The 20,431-nt window shown below is 35.4% G+C and overlaps 2 protein-coding genes across 2 annotated transcripts; one reads left to right on the top strand and one right to left on the bottom strand.

The window, feature by feature from the left end:
- Positions 1 to 59: 59 nt before the first annotated feature.
- mocs3 (molybdenum cofactor synthesis 3) lies at positions 60 to 8,393 on the bottom strand. The gene is made up of 13 exons (XM_073812459.1): positions 8,298 to 8,393; positions 7,897 to 8,029; positions 7,699 to 7,791; positions 6,901 to 7,021; positions 6,555 to 6,629; positions 6,352 to 6,469; positions 6,117 to 6,225; positions 4,404 to 4,466; positions 4,151 to 4,314; positions 3,746 to 3,793; positions 3,448 to 3,544; positions 1,152 to 1,259; positions 60 to 511 (listed from the first exon to the last, which is right to left on the bottom strand). The coding sequence occupies exons 1-13, from the start codon at positions 8,388 to 8,390 to the stop codon at positions 354 to 356; spliced, it is 1,380 nt and encodes a 459-aa protein (XP_073668560.1). The 5' UTR covers positions 8,391 to 8,393; the 3' UTR covers positions 60 to 353.
- A 905-nt stretch (positions 8,394 to 9,298) lies between these two features.
- On the top strand, positions 9,299 to 17,657 carry qpct (glutaminyl-peptide cyclotransferase). Its single transcript, XM_065288139.2, has 7 exons — positions 9,299 to 9,468; positions 13,037 to 13,183; positions 13,266 to 13,547; positions 13,886 to 14,053; positions 15,503 to 15,602; positions 15,889 to 16,005; positions 16,519 to 17,657. The coding sequence occupies exons 1-7, from the start codon at positions 9,376 to 9,378 to the stop codon at positions 16,692 to 16,694; spliced, it is 1,083 nt and encodes a 360-aa protein (XP_065144211.2). The 5' UTR covers positions 9,299 to 9,375; the 3' UTR covers positions 16,695 to 17,657.
- The last annotated feature ends 2,774 nt before the right edge of the window (positions 17,658 to 20,431 follow it).

The following is a 20,431-nucleotide window of genomic DNA, read 5'->3' as shown; positions in this document are numbered from 1 at the left end:
TAAAGTTTGATAGTAAAAATATCAACATGTTCCTGCCTCAGAGAGATATCCTGTGATGTACTGCAACAATTGAACAATTTTAATGCACATTACGTGGTTATTACATATATTTTACATTACATAACATAGCAATAACCTTTTTTAAAATAAAGTGTTTTTACTAATTCTGCCTGTCGTTTGGCACTCCAGTTGAAGAATGACGCAAGAGAAACTTACATAAACATATAATAATTTAAGTATGTCAAAACAATTGAAACAAATACTTTGATAAAACAATCAATTAAGGTAAATGGAAAGAACATCACATTCTTTAATATTTATTATTTCTATTCATAAAATCAGTACCAAAACAGTCAATATTGTGGAAAAGATGGGTCTATTTTGTTAGCCCATGCCATCAATCCTCCACTGATGTCCTTCAGCGTAACCTCCTCAATGTCTCTTCCAGACATCTTCTCCAGGACCTGAACTGCCTTCTGAGAATCATTGCCAAGTTTACACACCACAAACACTAAAGAAAGGTAAAACACGAAATAAAATAAGCTTATTTCCAACATATCTTTAATATTTTTACTAAATTACATTTAAAAAAAAAAAAAACACAGAGGGGTGTTTATATACAGTAACATACACCTTGGGGTATTTCCTAACTTTTCCTTGGGGTACTACCATGAAATTTTCCAGCAATTTCTCAGCCCGTATCACGGTTAAAATCAGGGCCTGGACTTGACTGGCTCAAATTGAGCTTCACAACTATAAAGTACTTTTATTGCATAGTGGGCCAGCTGTTTCTGAAGACTATTTCAGTTCTGTGTTAGAAAATAATTAGTTAGCAACCTCATGATCTCCACCCCATTGGCTATTCAAGTAAATCGAGGTATCTGTCAACATTTTGTGTGTGCTGAAGCTTATTTAGCCTAATGAGGGATGGCTGTGGGCTATGGGTGATCAGAGAAGCATTTACTGTGTACAGTACTCATTCAGACTCATTCAAAGTACGCATATGTTGATGTTTATTCAAAACTTTAAAATGTTTCAGCACAACATTTTTTTTAAGCGAAAAGGCAACACTGAGGTGAAAGGGAACGGGGTGAAAAAAATATAAATAATTGCTGTTTTATAAAATACTGAAAGAATTATGGATAATTTACCTGGGACTTCTGATTTGATTCCCCGCTGTTGTTTAAGTTCACAGATTTTATCCTTTAACTGTGCAATGTGCTCAGATTTCTTCTCCTCTAAACTGGCAAGTGGAATGTCTGTGTCATATAAGTTAAGAAAATTAACTAGGTTTTAAATTTTCTGAAAAAGTAAATGGTTATTGCCTGTACAAAACAAGGAATCATAGCGGTTTTAGTAGCTGCTTTGAGTTTGCTAGGTTTTTTTGTGGGCTTGCTTACTGTACCAGTCCAAGTCATAACAGTCCCCCTCTTATACACTATTACAGTATATTCTGTTCCCTAGATAAGCTTTCAGTACTTTTGCCTCCCATGTTACAGCCCACCAGACCAAAAGTCTTGAACACTTAGAAAAAATACACCCATCCCCAAGGACTGTAAGATAAAAAGTTATATATTAGTACAAACAATACAATAATGAAAACCTGCTTTAGCATGCACCATTAACGTTAAATACATACATAAATAAATCACATTCTGACCCAAATCAATACATTAACATAACTTGGATTATATCAAACCTTTTCTAGGGCATTTTAAATATTTAATTTATATTTTACGCGTTACTTCTATAAGGATCTCTTGACAGAAATGCAATATAATATAAATAACTATATTATCAGTGGTGTATAAAGACCTTACATAAGAACTGTATTGTTTTTTTTTTACCTAAGAATGAGCCGTTTTTATCTACATACACCACAGGTCTCCTTGAAAGTTGCCGTCATGTTTCTACAGTAGCCCTAAATGGACAAAATGATTGTGTTTTGTCCATACATCGTCTCAGACTACGACATTGTCATTGTTTGTCCTGTGGCAGCGACTGTAGATTCTCATTGCGTTTTGAAATTGAAGTTGGTTGCAATTCACAATCTCACTACTAGATGCTGTGTGTTTTTAGCGGCAAATGTGAAACATTTAGCCATTAAAGGTCCACTGTGTAGATTTTTTCGCGGCATCTTGAGGTGAGATTGTGAATTGCAACAAACCGCTCAACCCACAGCTCACCCCACCCTTATGAAACGCAAAGAGAAGCTACGGCAGCCGCCACAAGACAAGCGCTTTGTCCGTTCAGGGTTAAGGGCCATTCACATTATAACGATAACTATGACGATAACTATATTAGCATTTACATCTTAACGATAACTTAATGCTAATTCACTTGCGCAAAGCACTTGCCTTTAACTCTTTCGCCGCCATTGATGAGTTATCTCGTCAATTAAGAGAAAACGCGTCCCTGCCAATGACGAGTATTTCCGGCTTTCCGCAATACCGCTATTATCCACCATATTTCCGCAACTTATAAAACCCAGAAGTATTGCCCTAGGGCAAGCAGCTGCATGTCCGTGTATGTTTAAAAAAGTATCGCTCTGAATCTGATCTCTATCAAAAGTCCTTCACAAAAATTTAACTATTTCAGCCTTTTGCTCAAAATTTGGTGTTTTTGAAGAAACCTACCCATATTTGAGAAGTCATAAAAAGAGAACTAATGAAGATAGGATGAAACGTGTTTTTTTTTTGAAAGCCGAGGGTCTGTTCTTTCATTTGATATATTGTATGTTTATATATTTAAGGAAGAACATTTTCTGGAAGGCATTAAACTTTTGTGAAAATCCTGAAAAATGCTGGCGCTGGCTGGCAACTTTTTTTTTTAAACGCTGGCGGGTAAAGAGTTAATGGCATTTCAATATTAGTTATATTTCTTATAATAAAATTTTTGCAATTGTTTACATGTCACTGAATAGGCTGTTCTTGTTGCATTTACACAGCTTATAACCAGCAGATGTCCTCAACACGCTGCGTTTCGTTTTTCTAGTTATGGACCTCAGCAATGAGCTTTTCCACTGTCATTTCAAGTGTGCGTGCACTTGAAATTCAAATAAATTTGATTGGCTGTCAATTGTTTATCGATCATCAGTTAGGGAAAAAATCGCTCAGAAAGTGATCCCAACGATATCGTTCATTGTGTGAAATTCGTTATTGTCTTTAATATAAAATGATTTTCAAAACTACATTTTTTACAGTTATAATTATAATGTGAATGGACCTTTACTGTAGAAACATGGCGGCGGAAAATGGTGACTTCCATGTAAGGGGACCCCGTGGTGTATGAAGATAAAAACGTCTCATTCTAAGGTAATAAAACAATAATACAGTTCATCATGTAAGGTCTTCATATAGTTATTTATATTATACTGTATTGCGGTCAAGAGATCCTTATAAAAGTTACAGAATGCACCTTTAAGGGACAGAGCATGGAAAAGGATACTGATTGAGAATGGCAGATGACAAATATCCACCTCAACTTTGGGCCGAACGTCGAGCAGGAGATGAGGAGTTGAGCTGTCCAGAATCTCTTTATACTCCTGCAATGAGTCATGAATCATACAGTATGTAAAGTTTAAGGAGGAAAACTAAGCATAAATCAGATCTGCTTTACATAACGCTGCACATTTTTCAACAGGCTAGAGTTCATCTAAAGATAAAATCTAAACTACTAAATGTAAACTTAAACACGCCTTATTAAGAAACATTCCTATGCATGGCCCAAATTCCTGAATGTATACCTGCACAGAGACTCTCTGTTCCTTAGTCAAAAGATTCAGTCTTCGACACTGAAAATGAGATCAAAACAGAAGTTAGAGAGTATAAATCAACCTTTTCTTTTACACAGTATAGCGCTTCTGAAGACCACGCATGATCCGACACCCGTTTCAGACAAACTTTAAAATCCTTATACCAGACAATAAAGGTTTTGTTGTTTTTTTTTTACATATGGGATTCAGTCACCATGTAGAACAACACTGCATCGTTCCTGTAGCTCAACCGCAAGAGCATTACATTAGTAGTTCAAAGGTCATGGGTTTGATTCCCAGTGCACACACACACAAAAAAGTAACTTGAATGCTTTTTTAGTCACTTTAGATAAAAGTGTCTGCCAAATGCATAAACGTAAAAAACAAAAGTATAACCTTATCAGTGGCAGCGGAGCCACAGAAGCGCTCATAGTCCTGTAGTTGGGTTACTGTAGGCGTCTCGCCACACACCGCACACTCCGACTGCTTGGCCCGTAGACGTATGGAGCGAAACCGTCCATCCTGGCCATCAAACATCAACAGCTGCTTCTCAAATGAAGCTGAACAGATCAGTTAAAGAGGTTTTTTGTAATTTGTATTGTGTTAATAAGCAGTGGTTGTTTTAGTTCAACTTGGCTGGAAAGGATACAACCTTGACCAGAAGCAATTTTCAGTACTTCTAATGCTTGAAGGCAACCCATTATGCCAGGCACTGCAAGGTATCAAAAATATATCATGTCAAAGTCATATCCTCAATATTAAATCTTACAACATGAAGGTAAAAAAACAAATAAACTAATTTTGCTTTTCCAGAAGTGCTTGCAAGCCAGCAAAAATATAAAGAAAAAAATTTCAAAGCTAACAAGTTTTTGTTGGATGTGTAGAAGAACTTATGTTCTGTCTTTTGCAATGTAATAGAGACAAATATGGTTAAATGGATCATAAATTAAAGTCAGTGTAAAGTCATATTGTTTCTAAACACATTATAAATGTTAGAAATGTATTGCTGAAACACGTTACAAACAATATAAACTCCGACTTGTGGAGTTACACCATTTTACAGTTTTTCCACATTTCTGTTTTCAGGAATATTTAGACGGGCCTAAACCAGTGGCTCGATGATGCACTGGAGCCACCGAGCATGGCCCCGCCTCTAAAACAATCATGAGCATCAATTTAAGTTGTGGCGATGTTTAAAAGTTGAGAGGGATGGCAGCTTTCCCCTGAGTGGGCGTGGTTTAATCGGCATTAGTGGACACGCCTCTAGGGTTTGAAAGCAGAGAATCCTGCCTGTTTTTCCAAGATTTTGATAACATATTTTATTTATTTGGCAATCTTTTACTCATTCAAATTTGGCTCGGTGGTTAATAACACATTTTCCTGTGGTGCCAGAAACTGAGAACACATTTAAATCAGACTTTACATGGACTTTTAAAAAAACAATCAAGTTGAACAGACAAATGACTGCAACAAAAACGACCAATCGCAAAAAATCAAGTGGATATATTCAAACTTTGTACTTTTTATTAAAGTTAAGGTTTAACTTTTTAAAGCTTCAAAGAAAAGGCTAAAATTAGGAAGCAAATTTAAGGTTTAAAGTATTTTGAATGTGAAAAATTAAATAAAAATGCTTTATTTTCCAATTTTCTTTTGTCGCAAATTATGAGTTTTCCAAAATTTGCAAATCTTCTTTTTAAATTAAATTTTTTTTCAATATTTTTCACAAGTTTTATTTACTGTAAGCAAACATAAATTTACAGCTAACATTTAGAAACATAAAAAAACATCAAGCAAAACTAATCTGATATTAAGGTGTAGATAATAAATTAGGTGTGGCAAATGCGAATAATAATTAGCTAAAAAACATTAATGGAAAAAAATTTGTGAACCTGTCTCACAAGTATATTCGTAGCAAAAGCCAAAAATACATTGTATTTTCTTTTTTGCCAAAAATCATTAGGATATCAAGTAAAGATCATGTTTCATGAAGATATATTATACATTTTCTACCGTAATTATAAAAAACATAATTTTTCTGAGTGGATGCAGACAGTTGCTTATGACTTAATTTGGACATCAACACAAATTTTTTCCATATATTGATTTTTTAAGCACCCTCAGATTTCAGATTTTTAAATAATTGTGTCTCGGCAAAATAATAACTCAATTTCAAAAAATGTACCCCTAGGTTTTGTGGTTCAGAGTCACATTGAAATAAAAGTCTGTAAATTAAACACTTTAGGTTGAATCAAACTGGAATATTTGAAGAATATCAATAAAGTGCAAGCATTAAAAGAAACGAGGAAGCATTTGAACTACTGATGTGAGTCGAATCACATCAGGTTGTTGTGTAAAGACTGACCCACTCCCAAAACTCCTCCATCAGAACAGTTAGTGACAGTCTCAGGTGGAGGAGGTGAAGGGTATAAACACCTGTAACACGGCCCTCCTCTGTAGTTATACACGGTGAGCTACATGTCAGAAAAGAAAAGAAATGCTTGCTTACTTATAAAGAATAGGTCATAGGAGAAAACAGATTAAAACTGAAATATCGGATTGGTTGCAGGTTTGATGTGCACATTTATTAAGACTCCTACCTGTCCCTCCATTCGTAAAGCGCTGGCTGACACTAAAGGCTTGCCGGTCAGTACACAGGCATCATTTACAAGATACCTTGTAGGAACATTGTCCGAACAATCTGCCACAATGTCATACATAAAAACACAAGGTCAAGGAGCCAACGGTTAGATTTAGGAAAGGTTTAAGGTTATTGTGTTATGAGGTAAATGACAGTGGATACTGTTGAATGAGTTTAATGGCATTTTCTCTGGAGAGCTGAATGTGGTAGGGAACGCACTGCACCACAGAGTTTAACCTGTAAGTACAAAATATAATGTAAATACACAACCATGAAGTACACAACTTATGGGTTTTAGTTCAAATGTTCTTTGTGTGAAGAACAGACCCCCATTGGTTCTCCAGTTAAAAATGACACCATGCATCAGGTTCAAAGTCAATAACATCTAGGACATGAGATTTAATGGGTGTGTCTCAATCAGTTTTATTCATAGTAACAGTATTGTTAATTTGGTGTGAATTGTTCCTTTAATTTGAATTCATGTTAATGAGATTTAGTGAGGAAGTACCTGCTGATGGCCTGGGCTGCAGAGAGGGCTTTAGGCTGACCTAGAGTCAGTTCTGTATGAAGCACCTGTCTGTGCAGGTTACTCATATCAACCAAATCATAATCCAACAGACCCAAACGACCTGAAAACACAAACTACATTAAACTATAGCCAATAGTGATGCACCGATGTATCGGCCGCCGATATTTATCGGCCGATTTTTGATGAATTTGATACCATCGGCAATAGCACGAGAAAGGCCGATACCGATTGTTTATTAATTAACTGCATAAAGAAATCCATTTTATGTAAAAAAAATGAGTTAATGTTGTTAATAAAATAAATGCTGAATAGCAAAAACCACCTTTGAAGGTTGTCATGCTGTCTTATTATATTTGTTTTAGCTTAATTTGTGCCTCTCTTATTATGTTGGTCAGTTGAATGTTAATTAGATCCAATCCATGTTCAGTAAAAATAATTTGATGCAGAAATAAACTAGCTAATAGACCAACTATATAGTATTGTATACAAGTGTTTAATATCGGTATCGGCATCGGCCAGAAGTTGTCTGTTTAAATCGGATTAATAGCCAACAAATGTTAGCAGTCTTTGTGATTCAGCATTTGTGTAATTTTGCAAACAGTTTGTGAGTACCATTCACTTCCACAGTTTTTTTTTCATTTTTGAGTGAACTATCCCTTTAAGGGTTGTTGTTGTTGTAATAGCTACTGTCACACACAGCCAAACTAATGTAATTTACATACATATTTTAAAAACATAAAATAACTTCTACATTTAAAAAGCCCACAACAAGTTTACCTATTCCAGCAGCGGCGAGATACTGTGCAAGAGGACAACCTAAACCTCCACATCCCACAACCAGAACAGATTTATTAGACAGTGACACCTGGCCTGGGAGGAAAGTACATTTATTAATCATACACTGAGAAAGTTTAATGTAATGTTTTATATACTAAACTATAATGTAAAGTAATATAATAAAATTTTATGTATAACCTTTAACGCCCAGTTGGGGTAGGAGGAGCTGTCTGCTGTATCTCATGATGTCATCATTGTTTAATGTTGTTGTAGATTTCAAAGGTGGGAGATCAGTGACCTTCTCCTGCAACTCTGTTGATATTGAGTTTCCCTGAGAAAAATGACATTTTTGAGACAAGACAAAGTCTTCCATCTACATGAGAGTATGAAGAAACAAAACTATTACTAGCAGTAGCTTAAAAATAAAGTTAATTCATTATTGTTGGTATAAAATGCCTGTAATGATATAGGTTCAAATCAACCACTGTTAGTCTTTTTACAAATGTATATTAATAAAGGACATAAATGCATATGATTCGTAGAAACGGTCATCTTTACAAAACGTTGCCTGAATATAAAGTATATAAATGATTGTAAACCTTTTCCATTTGATCAAGTTTCTTCTTCAAATCTGCAATCTCCCTTTCTTTATCCAAAAGCTTTGTCTTCAAACTTAAAATTGTGTCATCCATTATGAGCAGTCACTTCGAAATTAATATTTTATAAGCAAGCGAATAAAAAACATATCATATAAAGTGACACTATCCACATAACATACTCGCACGCTGCAAAACACTTCCGGGTTTCCGCGTGCGTGCAGCCACGTGCGACATCACCGCACCACGTGATACTAAAGTTTTCATAAATCGATAATAGGTATTTAACATTATTTTATTGTAACATGGAGATTTGCAGTAATTTAATCAATCAGTTTAAAAGTCGTAAGGTAATAGTAGTTATGTTAAATATTAAGTTTAGTATTAAAATCTTTTCGTTTTATATTCTTTGGCCTTTTAAGGTATAACAAAAAAAATTGATTCACCTTAATATCTTTCTATTATAATTTATTGTGACAGCATAAGCCATATCTTAACACATTATCTCTTCGATCTTTTAATTATGCTTATTTCGTTTATTTATGTAACTGAAAATTCTCCTGTAGAAGTCATCTACAACCAAAATCAACTAAATGCTGAAAAATATTTAAAAGTTGTGCAAATTAAACAAAGCAACAAAACTCTCTTAAGGTGAGTAGGCTCTTTGTTTTGCATCCATATGGATCTCATGAATATTAATGAGGACGTGCTGAGGGCTGACGTTGCTTGGTTACCTCTGGTCATCTTCAGGGCATTGAAAGAGCATCTACTTATGGTAATTAATTTTCATGAGCTAATCATAGTATGGCTCGTTACCAATGTCTTTTATGATTATAATTTTTAAAAGGATTATTTTATAAGTCAATGCCACAAAGAACAAAATGTTTTACACCGTTAGAAATCACTCTAACTTACCAATGTATGTGTTTAAACCATACGTCATTGAGTGTAATTAATATTCATGAGCCTTGCCTTCGCTATAGTATGATTCGTAGGTTATCCTCTCTCACATGATCCGCGGTGCCTCGAGGCTGGGAGGTCGCGCTGGCAGTACGCTATACACAGTTTTAAACAGGAGGAGATGGCCGCGTTCACGAGTGCGCGTCTTCTGTCGGTCATCAGCATCCTGACAACGCTGACGCGCTGCGACACTGATCTGTGGCGGCAGGATAAGGTATCAACCTTTATAAAACTAATGCTTTTATTTGTGTTATTTTAATCTGTCCATTCATGAGGGCTTTAATATAAAAACAGCGTCCATGCACTGTACCTGTTTTTAGGTTTATATATTCAATGTTTAATCAATTTCAAGTAAATCTTTCTTTTTCTGACTTCATTGATTAACCTGTCTAATAATCTATCCAATATAATGATTTTAATTCCTCACTTTTGTTCAATTTTATTATTTTTTTTATTTGATGGGAATCTTCTTTTTAATTTTATGAATCTAGTAAATGTTTACTTGTATAAATTGACCAATGAAAAGGAGATTTGCTCTTTGGCTTTGCAGATGATTTGGTCACTTGCATCTTAAGCTCTAGTTCATGTTGCTCAGCCGTCTCTCATTGTCTTGTTGCTATGGCAGCAGGTTCCCATCATTGATCGACTAGTATCTTGATATTTATAGATTCACAAACTATATGAAACAGCTGATTTAATCTGCTAGATGTTTTATCAACATTCACTATAAGGAGCTTGACACAATGACAATCAATAGTCACATCAGAAGAAAACCTGGACTTTGAGATTAAACAAAAACAGCCGTCAGAGGTTTTCATTATTCATGTGAGTTCATTTGGTTAGGGCTGAATTTGTTTAGTAGTTTTAAAATGGTTTCCTGACCAGTTTTCACTGAACATAATATAATCAACAGCCTTTCATACAGCATCATATCTTTTGTGAATGTTTTTTCTCTCCTTTCAGAAACATTTTGTTGCCCTGTATGGTTTAGTTTGAACACATAATTATCTTCCAGATGTATGCACTGTGTTATTTCTTCCTGAAAACAAGCGTTGACTTGTTCAGCTGGAACATTAAAGTTAAGCAAGAGTGTAATTACCATAATGTTTACGTGACTATAATAGGAGTCCCTGAATTTCTCCTTGGCTTACCATGTAACTTAAAGGTGCCATAGAATGTAAAACTGTATTTATAGGCATAGATGAATAATAAGAGTTCTGTGCATGGTAATGAGATTTCGGGAGCCTCAAACACGATTGTTTCCTCCTTCTTATGTAAACCTTGTGCATGCAAAAGACTGCTGAAAAACAAACCAATCTTAACATAACACCAACTGTGACAACCACAGTCTTTTTTCCAGGTGACGTTACAGTCATGATGTACAATTTATTACATTGTTATTACAATGCAAATTGTGACTGCTGAGTTAGTGCTATATGCTAGTTAATGCTGTATGCTAGCATTTAGGATGAAGTTCTATTGAAGTACTATTGACGTTACAGTTACGTTTTGCAGATCCATACTTAAAAAAAAACAAAATTACCACTCAGAAACGTCCATTAACAATCTCCAAGCAATTAATTATTCCTCAAATTCTGTATCTTTGTCTGATACCGACTCAAACATAAGATCTGTTTATACACACACACAGAACTACTAAAGGAGCTGCTCTGAGAAACAGCCAATCAGAGCAGAGCTCAACATTATTATTCATGACCATTCCAAATTAGGTAATAATAGACCATTTTATTCTAAAGGCAAATCCTAGGGTTGTAAATGGACATGTTAAACCATCTCTAGATAATTTTTGCACTTAATAAAGCCACAAACCTTCTATGTAGTTATCAGAAAATTATTTAACATTTAACATTTCAATGCATGCTTTGGCACCTTTAAGGATTTCTTTAATGATTTTGTGAATTGTGAAAATCTAGATTTACTGTTATCTACATACAATCATTCCACTAAATGTAAAGAACATTCTGTGAAAATATAACTATATATATATTGACTGAGTACGACCATGTCAAAGATTAAAATCAATGACTGAAATCAAACTTTGATGCTCATAATCTCATCATTAGATTATCCCCTGATTTCACAGACAAGGCTTAAGGCTAGTCCTAGACTAAGACAGATGTTTGAGCTGTCTCAACTGAAAATAACCTGCACTGACAGGTCTTAAATATGTCATCTTAAGATGTTAAATAACATCTTTTCTAAGGCATGTTTATTAAAGGTGCTTAAACGTCTTAATTTAACTAAGTCGATTTTAATGTGATTCTTTTATTGCAAAGAAGATCACATACTGCAAATTTATTATTAACCTCAATTGTTGCATGACAAAGTGAATCTAAACTACTTTAATATGGATTCGTAGTCGATTGACAACGCTGCTTTTTGCATGCATTTTATTTTGTTCAACAAAAGGTAACCAGTAAAGTATAAATGTTTTTGATGTCATCATGAGGGATATTTCACCCAAAAATTTAAATTCTGTCATCATTTACTCACTCTCATGTTGTTACGAACCTGTATAAATTTCTTTGTTCTGACCAAACCGATCATGAGCCCCATTTACTTCCATTGTGGAAAAAATAGGAAAAGTAGAATACGAAAGTGAATATATGAAAGTGAATGGGTCTCATGAACGCATTCCTCAAAATATCTTCCTCCGATTCATCAAAACAAAGAAATTTATATGGGTTTGTAACAACATGAGTGTGAATAAATGATTTTAGAAGAATTTTTACCAATGATAGAAGAATTTTCATTTTTGGGTGAAGTATCCCGTTAAGATGAAAGGAACATGCTTAAGAAATTCCCCCTCGGGTTACTAGTGAGACAGCACATCAGCTCTTTACCAAGTTAAAAAAAAAAATCATTTAGGAGGGTCACACAAGCTGGTGACATTTATCATCATCAATGTTCAACTTGAATATGCAAACGGAAATTAGTGTAAGTTATGGTGGAGATTATAGAAAACACTTAATTTCTAAGCTGTCCCTTACAAAATTAACTATGAAAAACGATCAAAAAATAATAATAATTCGGCATGAAGTTAAAAATAACTTGGTTTTGCAAGTAAATTCAACCTACTTTTTTAAGTTTTGCCTGTGAATTTATAAAATCAAGTTGAAATTGTTGAACTTAATTTTTTAAGTTAAAGTAACAGATGTGTAGATTTGACAAAAATACTGCATATTTTTTTACAGTGCAAAGTTTTTTAATTACCATTTGCAAAACCATGGTTTTACTACAGTAACCATATATATTTTGTAACTGTAGTAAAATCAGGGTTAATTTTTGTAAGGGGTTCCTCACATAAAGAGGCAAGATTGCTGTCTAAAACACTGGTTCTCAAACTGGGGTCTGGGGCCCCCAGGGGGGCCGCAAGATGGTGCCAAGGGGGGCCCAGTTTTATGACATTTTATAAAATAAATTAATTTATCATGAATTCTGTGCAATTAAACCTAAAAAAAATAAGGCTACTAACCAACAGCAATACTTTCTATCATTTAATATGTTTTGTTTAATTAAAAGTTGAGTTTTAGAACAGTTTTTTGTCATAAATTTTCTTTGGGGGGGCCGCAAAGAAATGCGCCGTACACAAGAGGGGCCGCACGCTAAAAAGTTTGAGAACCACTGGTCTAAAAGACTGCACATGAATGCAACAACATCACAAAGATTGTGAACGTGGAGACGAAACATGAGCTCAGATGGAGAATGTTAATGAGCAGGATCAGTAAAACCTCACGGTGGCATGTTTTCTCTCTCTCCAGCTAAAACATGTAGCGACCACATTGAGCTCCAGTGAACTGAGCAGTGTTGTAGCTCGTACGGATCTCGACCGGATGTGGCAGAAAGACCTGAAGTCCATGCTTGTTGTGCGCTACCCAGGCTCACCGGGAAGCCAAGACGTTCAGCAGGTCGGTGTACGCGTGACGGAGAGCTAATATTTATAACTAGACCATCTTTAGTAAGTCTCTCTCTATCTTTATTTGTCTCCAGCATATTAAGTCGACCCTTGGCTCACTAAAGGCAGGATGGGAAGTGACTGAAGATTCTTTCTACGCTCATACCCCTTACGGCCAGCTTCCCTTTAACAACATCATTGCTACTCTCAACCCGGCTGCAAAGCGTCAGTTAGTGTTTGCCTGCCACTTTGACTCGAAATACTACCCTCCGCAGTGGGACGGGCGCGAGTTTCTGGGGGCCACAGACTCTGCCGTGCCCTGCTCTATGATCCTAGAACTGGCAAGAGCCCAAGATGATGAACTGAAAGCTGTAAAGGTGTGGAAACACACAGAAATTACACAGATTACTAACTATATCACATGCTGTACACTATGGTTTTGCATTTACAGAAGTAAAAATGAGAGGAGTTTGATAGCTGGCATAACAAAATCTGTATGGTGTGGTCATGAATGGTTGCTATGTAATTGCTAAGACGTTTTAAGTAGTTGTTAGCATGTTGCAATGTGTTCTCAAGACAAAGTTAAATGGTTTTGCAGTAATATCTATTAAATGAGTTAACTTTATTTAATTAACTTTGATCAATCAAACATTGTTTGTGCTGCATATTATCACCAGTAGATGTCAGTATATGTACGTGTTGATGTTTTTGGCAGGATTCTGGTACAGATGTGTCCCTACAGCTGTTGTTCTTTGATGGAGAGGAGGCGCTCTATCAGTGGACCTCTGAAGACTCTCTGTATGGTTCCCGGCACCTGGCCCACAAAATGGCGACAACTCCGCACCCGGCCGGGTCCACCAGCACCAACCAGCTGGATGGCATTGTATGGTTCCCTCACAAACACTGCTTGAAAACAAACATAGTTGATATACAGTAAAAATCGACCCTATTGTATCATGCAATAAATATTGAAAGAGTGATTTTACTCATTATTTTACTTTCATCTTGCTTCAACCACTGTCCAGTGGATAAAAAAGGCGAACATTTAAATGCAACTCATTTTAAAAAAAGAAAAAGTGACCCTGGACCACAAAACCAGTCATAAGTCGCACGGGTATATTTGTAGCAATAGCCAAAAATATATTGTATGGGTCAAAATTATTGATTTATTAGTTTATAAAGTAAAGATATTGTTTCATGAAGATATTTTGTAAATTTCCTACTATAAATTTATACAAAAATTTATTAATCATTAATAATATGTGTTGCTAAGGACTTTATTTGGACAACTTTAAAGGTGATTTTATCAATATTTTGATTATTTTTTTGCACTTTCACATTCCAGATTTTTAAATAGTTGTGTCTCAAACAAAAAATTGTCCTATCCTAACAAACCATACATCCAATGAAAGCAATAAATCTCAATTTTAAAAAATTACCCTTATGACAGATTTTGCGGTCCAGGGTCACATATGTGGGGGTGGTTTCCTGGACAGGGATTATTTTAAGCCAGGACTAGGCCTTAGTTTAATTAGGAAATGTAATTAAGATGCCTTACTAAAAACATTACTTGTGTGCATTTTGAAGCAAAACAAAGGGCACAGATACGTTTTAAGCTATGTCAGTGTAAGTTGTTTTTAGTTTGGACAGTTCTTACATTTATTTTAGTCTAGGACTAGTTTAAACTGCCCCATAATGTTTATCATGGCAGGAGAATTTAAATGCAAATTATATGCAAATCATCATTTGCATGCATGCAGATGGGTAATCACAGATAGTGAGATCGTGAGATTATTTGTAAAAGCAGCATTACAACAGTGGCGGCTCGTGACTGGTCATCCGAGGGTTGCAAATTCAAAATATGTGTTAGGAGTGTCATGTGTGTTGCTCGTGTTTTCAAAATATGTGTTTGTTGCGTCATGTGAACCATGTGCATCACGTGTTTTGTCAAAATAAGTGCCTACTACACAATGCGTCAAAACCACTTATGATAAAAGAGACTCTCATGTTCACAAAATACACGTAAGACACTCCTTTAACATTAAACTTTGATTACGCATGAGATTATGCGAGTATCTGGCAAACGCGAGCGTTTCTTTTATCATAAACCCTTTAGACGCATCTGCAGCAGGCACTTATTATGACAAGACACGTAATGCACACAGGATCACTTGGCGTGCAGAACACATATTTTGAAATTATGAACCACACACATGAAGGGCTACATACATATTGTGACAAACTTCGCATTGAGTGCCCTCGAAAAAGAAGTCACCGGCCGCCACTGCATTACAAACAACAAAAGGAAAATATTGCTGTTTTATCTCCTCAGGATCTGTTTGTGCTATTGGATTTGATTGGAGGTCCTGATCCACGCTTTGGTAACCAGTTCTCCAGTACAAAGCGGTGGCTTTCCAGACTACAAAATATCGGTTAGCATTTTCCTGCTGTGTTTTAACATCTACTCATTCTGTTTCGCTGTCTGACTAATTTAGTTGGGTTTGGTTTTCACAGAGGAACGTAAAATGAAAGTCATACAGGGTTGAAAGTCTCCTAACAATAATTTTTTTATTTAACCAAGTAAAATATACTTGAGAACCCTGGGTTGGCTGAAGGACGCCTATGAGGCGTTGGCTACTTCTAATACAGGTTAAAACGATCTGTATAAACTAATGTTTAAATGAAAAACATCTATATAACTTCTTTACTGTACTGTAGAGCGACGACTACATGGACTTGGTCTTCTAGAGGATCACCCTAATGAGATTCAGTACTTCTGGCCCAACTTGCATGTGGGTCTAATTCAGGATGACCACATACCCTTTGTCAACCGAGGTAAGAGACGTATTCTGAGATTTAAAGGGGACATTTCACAAGGCTTTTTAAATATGTCAAATAAATCTTTGGTGTCCCCAGAGTATGTATGTGAAGTTCAAGCTCAAAATACCCCACATATTATTTATTATGTCATGTAAAAATTGACACTTTATAGGTGTGAGCGAAGGTGTGTGCCATTTTTGGGTGTGTCCTTTAAAATGTAAATGAGCTGATTTCTGCACTAAATGACAGTGCCGTGGTTGCATAGTGCAGATTAAGGGCCGGTATTATTCCCTTTCTGACATCACAAGGGGAGCCAAATTTCAATAACTTATTTTTTTACATGCTTGCAGAGAATGGTTTACCAAAACGAAGTTACTGGGTTGATCTTTTTTATATTTTCTAGGTTGATAAAAGCTCTGTGGACTCAATTATAGCACTCAAACATGGAAAATTCAGAGTTACATATGTCCCCTTTAAAAAGCATTTAAAATATTCATCTGAGGCCTCTGCGTTTCTCTGTTCTCACAGGGGTCCGAATTCTCCACCTCATTTCGACTCCCTTTCCTGCAGTGTGGCACACCTTCGATGACAACGAGGAGAATCTGGATCGTTCCTCCATCGGCAATCTCAGCAAGATCCTGCAGGTCTTTGTCCTCGAGTACCTGAACAAGAAAATCCAGAACCCCGTTCCTGAAGGCTCCTAATGTTTTTGCCAAAAAACCTACCTGATCTAAAGAGTTATTTTATTGAAGAGCACAGTCAGTACTAGTTTCACTTCCAGGATTTTTCACAGCATATGTGTCTTGCATTTTTCGTATTTGTATTTCGGAAAATACTTTATGGGGTCACTTTGAAGATGCTATTTTCCAGATGCACTTTAGCTATGCTGCACCTAAAAACTGCATATGTCTGTTGGACTGTTAAAATTCAGAAGGCATATCAGTGGTCCAGGTGCAGGTCTAGTATACAGGGTATGCTGTCTGTTTGCTTTGTCCCTTGGCTTTTCCCCTTTTCAAATTTCTCAGAAGACCAGGAAACCAGTACACAAAAGGGTACAAAAATTGTCACTGGGGCGTTACGCATATTAGGACCTTTTTAAAGGGTACCGCACCCATGACATATTTTTTACCTTTTTTCTGACAGTGTACAAAAATAAATGTTGGTACTTAATACATGTTAGTACTTTATAAGCCTTATAGCCTTTAAAACAATAAATTAAGTTTATTTAACTATGTTTAGGAGGAGCATGGTCATGTAATCCAACCAATCAGAGCAAAGAGGTCTCTGTCCTCTGCTGATATATCTATCCCAGTTTAGGAGGGGGAGTACTCTTGGTCCGGGCTAAAATTCCAGACTCGGAGCCCTCCCTTCGGACAACACGCCAAATATGCTTTATTTTATATTTAATTACATGTTAATGCAAACTCGTAAAATGTAACACTGTGTTTGGACTCTTGTTTTATTAGCCATCAAACACAATCTGTGATATGTTATTTTTTTTATTATTTGGCAATCTGCCGCAATCATTGTGTGATCCATGTATCAGTGTATTTTTTTATGACTTCATTGGTCTGAATGCTTTTGATGTTGCATTAAGTCTATTGTAATGCAAACAGCTATTAAACAGTCAACAAACTGGCATTTCCTAATTTATATAGCAAATTGAATCTTAGCTTGTTTGTCTTTATTTATTCCGTTTTAGTATAAGTTTCGTATTCAAGCATTTACATTTAAATGCCTGAATTTGAAAGATTCATAATACAGTATTTATTTATTTGGTATTAAAATGATATAACTTGTCACCAGATTTTTCTCAGTGAAATCAAAAACATGAAATTAAACTGAATAATTTGGTAACCTGTTTAAAGGGATAGTTCAACCAAAAATTCTGTCATCATATTCTCATCCTCATTTTGTTAACATGTATGCATTTCTTTTTTCGATTAACACAGAAGAAGATATTTTGATAAATGATTGTAAGCACACAGCTTATTGTAATCATTGACTTCCATAGTAGGAAAAACAAATACGATGGAATTCAATGAGTATCAACTGTGTGCTTACCATCATTTATTAAAATATCTTTTTTATTTATCACAATACTTCCATAATATTTGTTTTCCTACTATGGAAGTCAATGGTTATAATAAGCTGTGTGCTTACCATAATTTATCAAAAATATCTTCTTTTGTGTTCATCAAAATACAAACACATACATGTTAAGAACAACGTAAGGTTGAAAAAAATCATTTTGAGTGAACTATCCCTTTAAATGCCTTATAATAGATTTTAATCATACACTTAACCATGTTTATTTTTTATAGTAACCATGTTTTTGGTTTATTGATTACCACTGGCAAAACCATGGTTTTACTACTTTTTAAACCATGATGTAATCCCATAATGTGTGATGAATTGATTTAAAAAACAACTCTGCACTGTCAGAAAAAAATTGTCCAAAATTTGCTGTCATTTGGGCAGGATCATTTAAAAGGGACCTATGTATCATTATGTGTATTTGTTACCAATATGCACTTTTTGGTATAAATATCATACCTCTGAGGTACTACATGAACTCTTTAGTTGCAAAGCTGTACTTCTTGAAAGGGTACGGCCCCAGTGACAGCTGGGGTACATATTTTTACATTTTTTTCTCCCAGGGCAGAAATGTTTTTAACATTTACTTCTCACCCATAGGGTAGGATTAATGAGAATATTTGGAATGTGTTTAAAGGACATATGAGATCCACATGAAAGCTTCTATAAGTAGGAATCTCAGTTTATTTGTAAACTATGGCTGTCGTTCAGTTTAGCCTCCAGGCTCATGGGAATTGGGTGTTTCCAGACACGGGCACGGCATGATTGTGACACCAACATTCCCTGATTTATTGTTACCATAGGCCTACATATTGTTTTCAACGTAGCTGGGCGTAGCTGTAGTCTCTACTCACTTAAGCATCATTCACTTATTTGGATAATGTACCAGATTCAGATTAATTCTTTATTGCCACTAAATTTTTATTTCATTCTTAATGTTTTTTTATTAGTTTACAGCAGAAGTATGGAACCCAAAAAACTCAAAACACATTAAAATGTTCAGTAAACAACATACAGCTGGCTCTTTTATAAGAGACACATGAATGGTTGCACACAGGCAGCACTGTTAATTAGATCCAGACTAGAGCTGAAGATCTTTGCCCGAACCCGACGGGACCCGTCGGGACCCGACGGGCTCGGGCGGGTTCGGGCTTCATTTCTAACATTTTACACGGGCTCGGGGCGGGCTCGGGCTTCCGCTCCGGCTTTGTGAGGTAAATGAGCGGTCAAGTTCAAATCAGTAGCGCAGGATCGCGCTGAATTCATTTACAATGGATTTAATGATTTTCCTCATCAAAAACATGTAGCCTAATCTTGGTGAGTAGGTTTTTCAATGTATAACTAAATATGAATCGAGTCTTACATAATTTAGACAGAGGATAGACTAATGTTGGCAGTAATGGAGAGAAGTGCCGACGCAAATCCCGCGGAGCCTGCCTCTTAATTTCGTTATTGCCAAATACCCATCTTAATTCAGAATGTATTATGTTAATTTAATTCGTTAAGAAATAATAATTTTATTGGCATATTTATAGTGTATTGCATAAGCCTATTTAGAATGAGATGTTACAATGTTACAGATTACTTATTTCTTTGTTTCAACTTCCAAGTGGCGTGTAGATTATTAGTCATGAATAAATAATGTTAAAACCTGTGTAAATTTCTCATATTAAATAATGTCGGGCTGTAAACGGGTTCGGGCTTTTAAAAAGCTGTCAATCTAAATGTACGTTCGGGTTCGGGCTGCATTCTGTCGGGCTCCGGACATTTCGGGCCTAACTTTTAAGGCCCGATTACAGCTCTAATCCAGACTAGTCAACAGTTCATCAGGTGCGTGTGAATTTTAACCAGCTAAACCCAGCTTAACCATCCTGGAAGCTTGGCCAAGCTGGTCGACTGGTCTTAGCTATAAGCAAGCAATTAATTTTTTTTTACAATTTTTGGCTAACATAAAGTTTGTCTTAATCGACTTATTTAATATAGTTCAGTGTGGATGCATTTTTTATTTAATAAAACAGTTTCCGTTACAGGATAAAACACAGCTATGACCTCTGCACCCAACAATACGTTAGCAATGTAAACATGTAAAAAACATTCTGTTGACAGCTGATCAGGGAATGCTTTTAGTGATTACTTCATAATAATTTCATAATAATGTTTTTTCCTTTAATATTTGTAATATTTGTATGTTCTATAAAGCAATCCCATACGGCAAAAAATATGTTTTAAATATATTTCAAAATATAAAAAAGGCCAAAAATATATATGTTTAAAACAATATATTTTTTCACCAATATATTTTTGGCCATTTTTTGTATATATTGAAATATATTCACGTTGCATT

Source organism: Paramisgurnus dabryanus, chromosome 17 (assembly GCF_030506205.2).
Source record: "Paramisgurnus dabryanus chromosome 17, PD_genome_1.1, whole genome shotgun sequence".
NCBI classification, from domain to species: domain Eukaryota; kingdom Metazoa; phylum Chordata; class Actinopteri; order Cypriniformes; family Cobitidae; genus Paramisgurnus; species Paramisgurnus dabryanus.
This window is presented reverse-complemented; position numbering and strand designations above follow the sequence as displayed.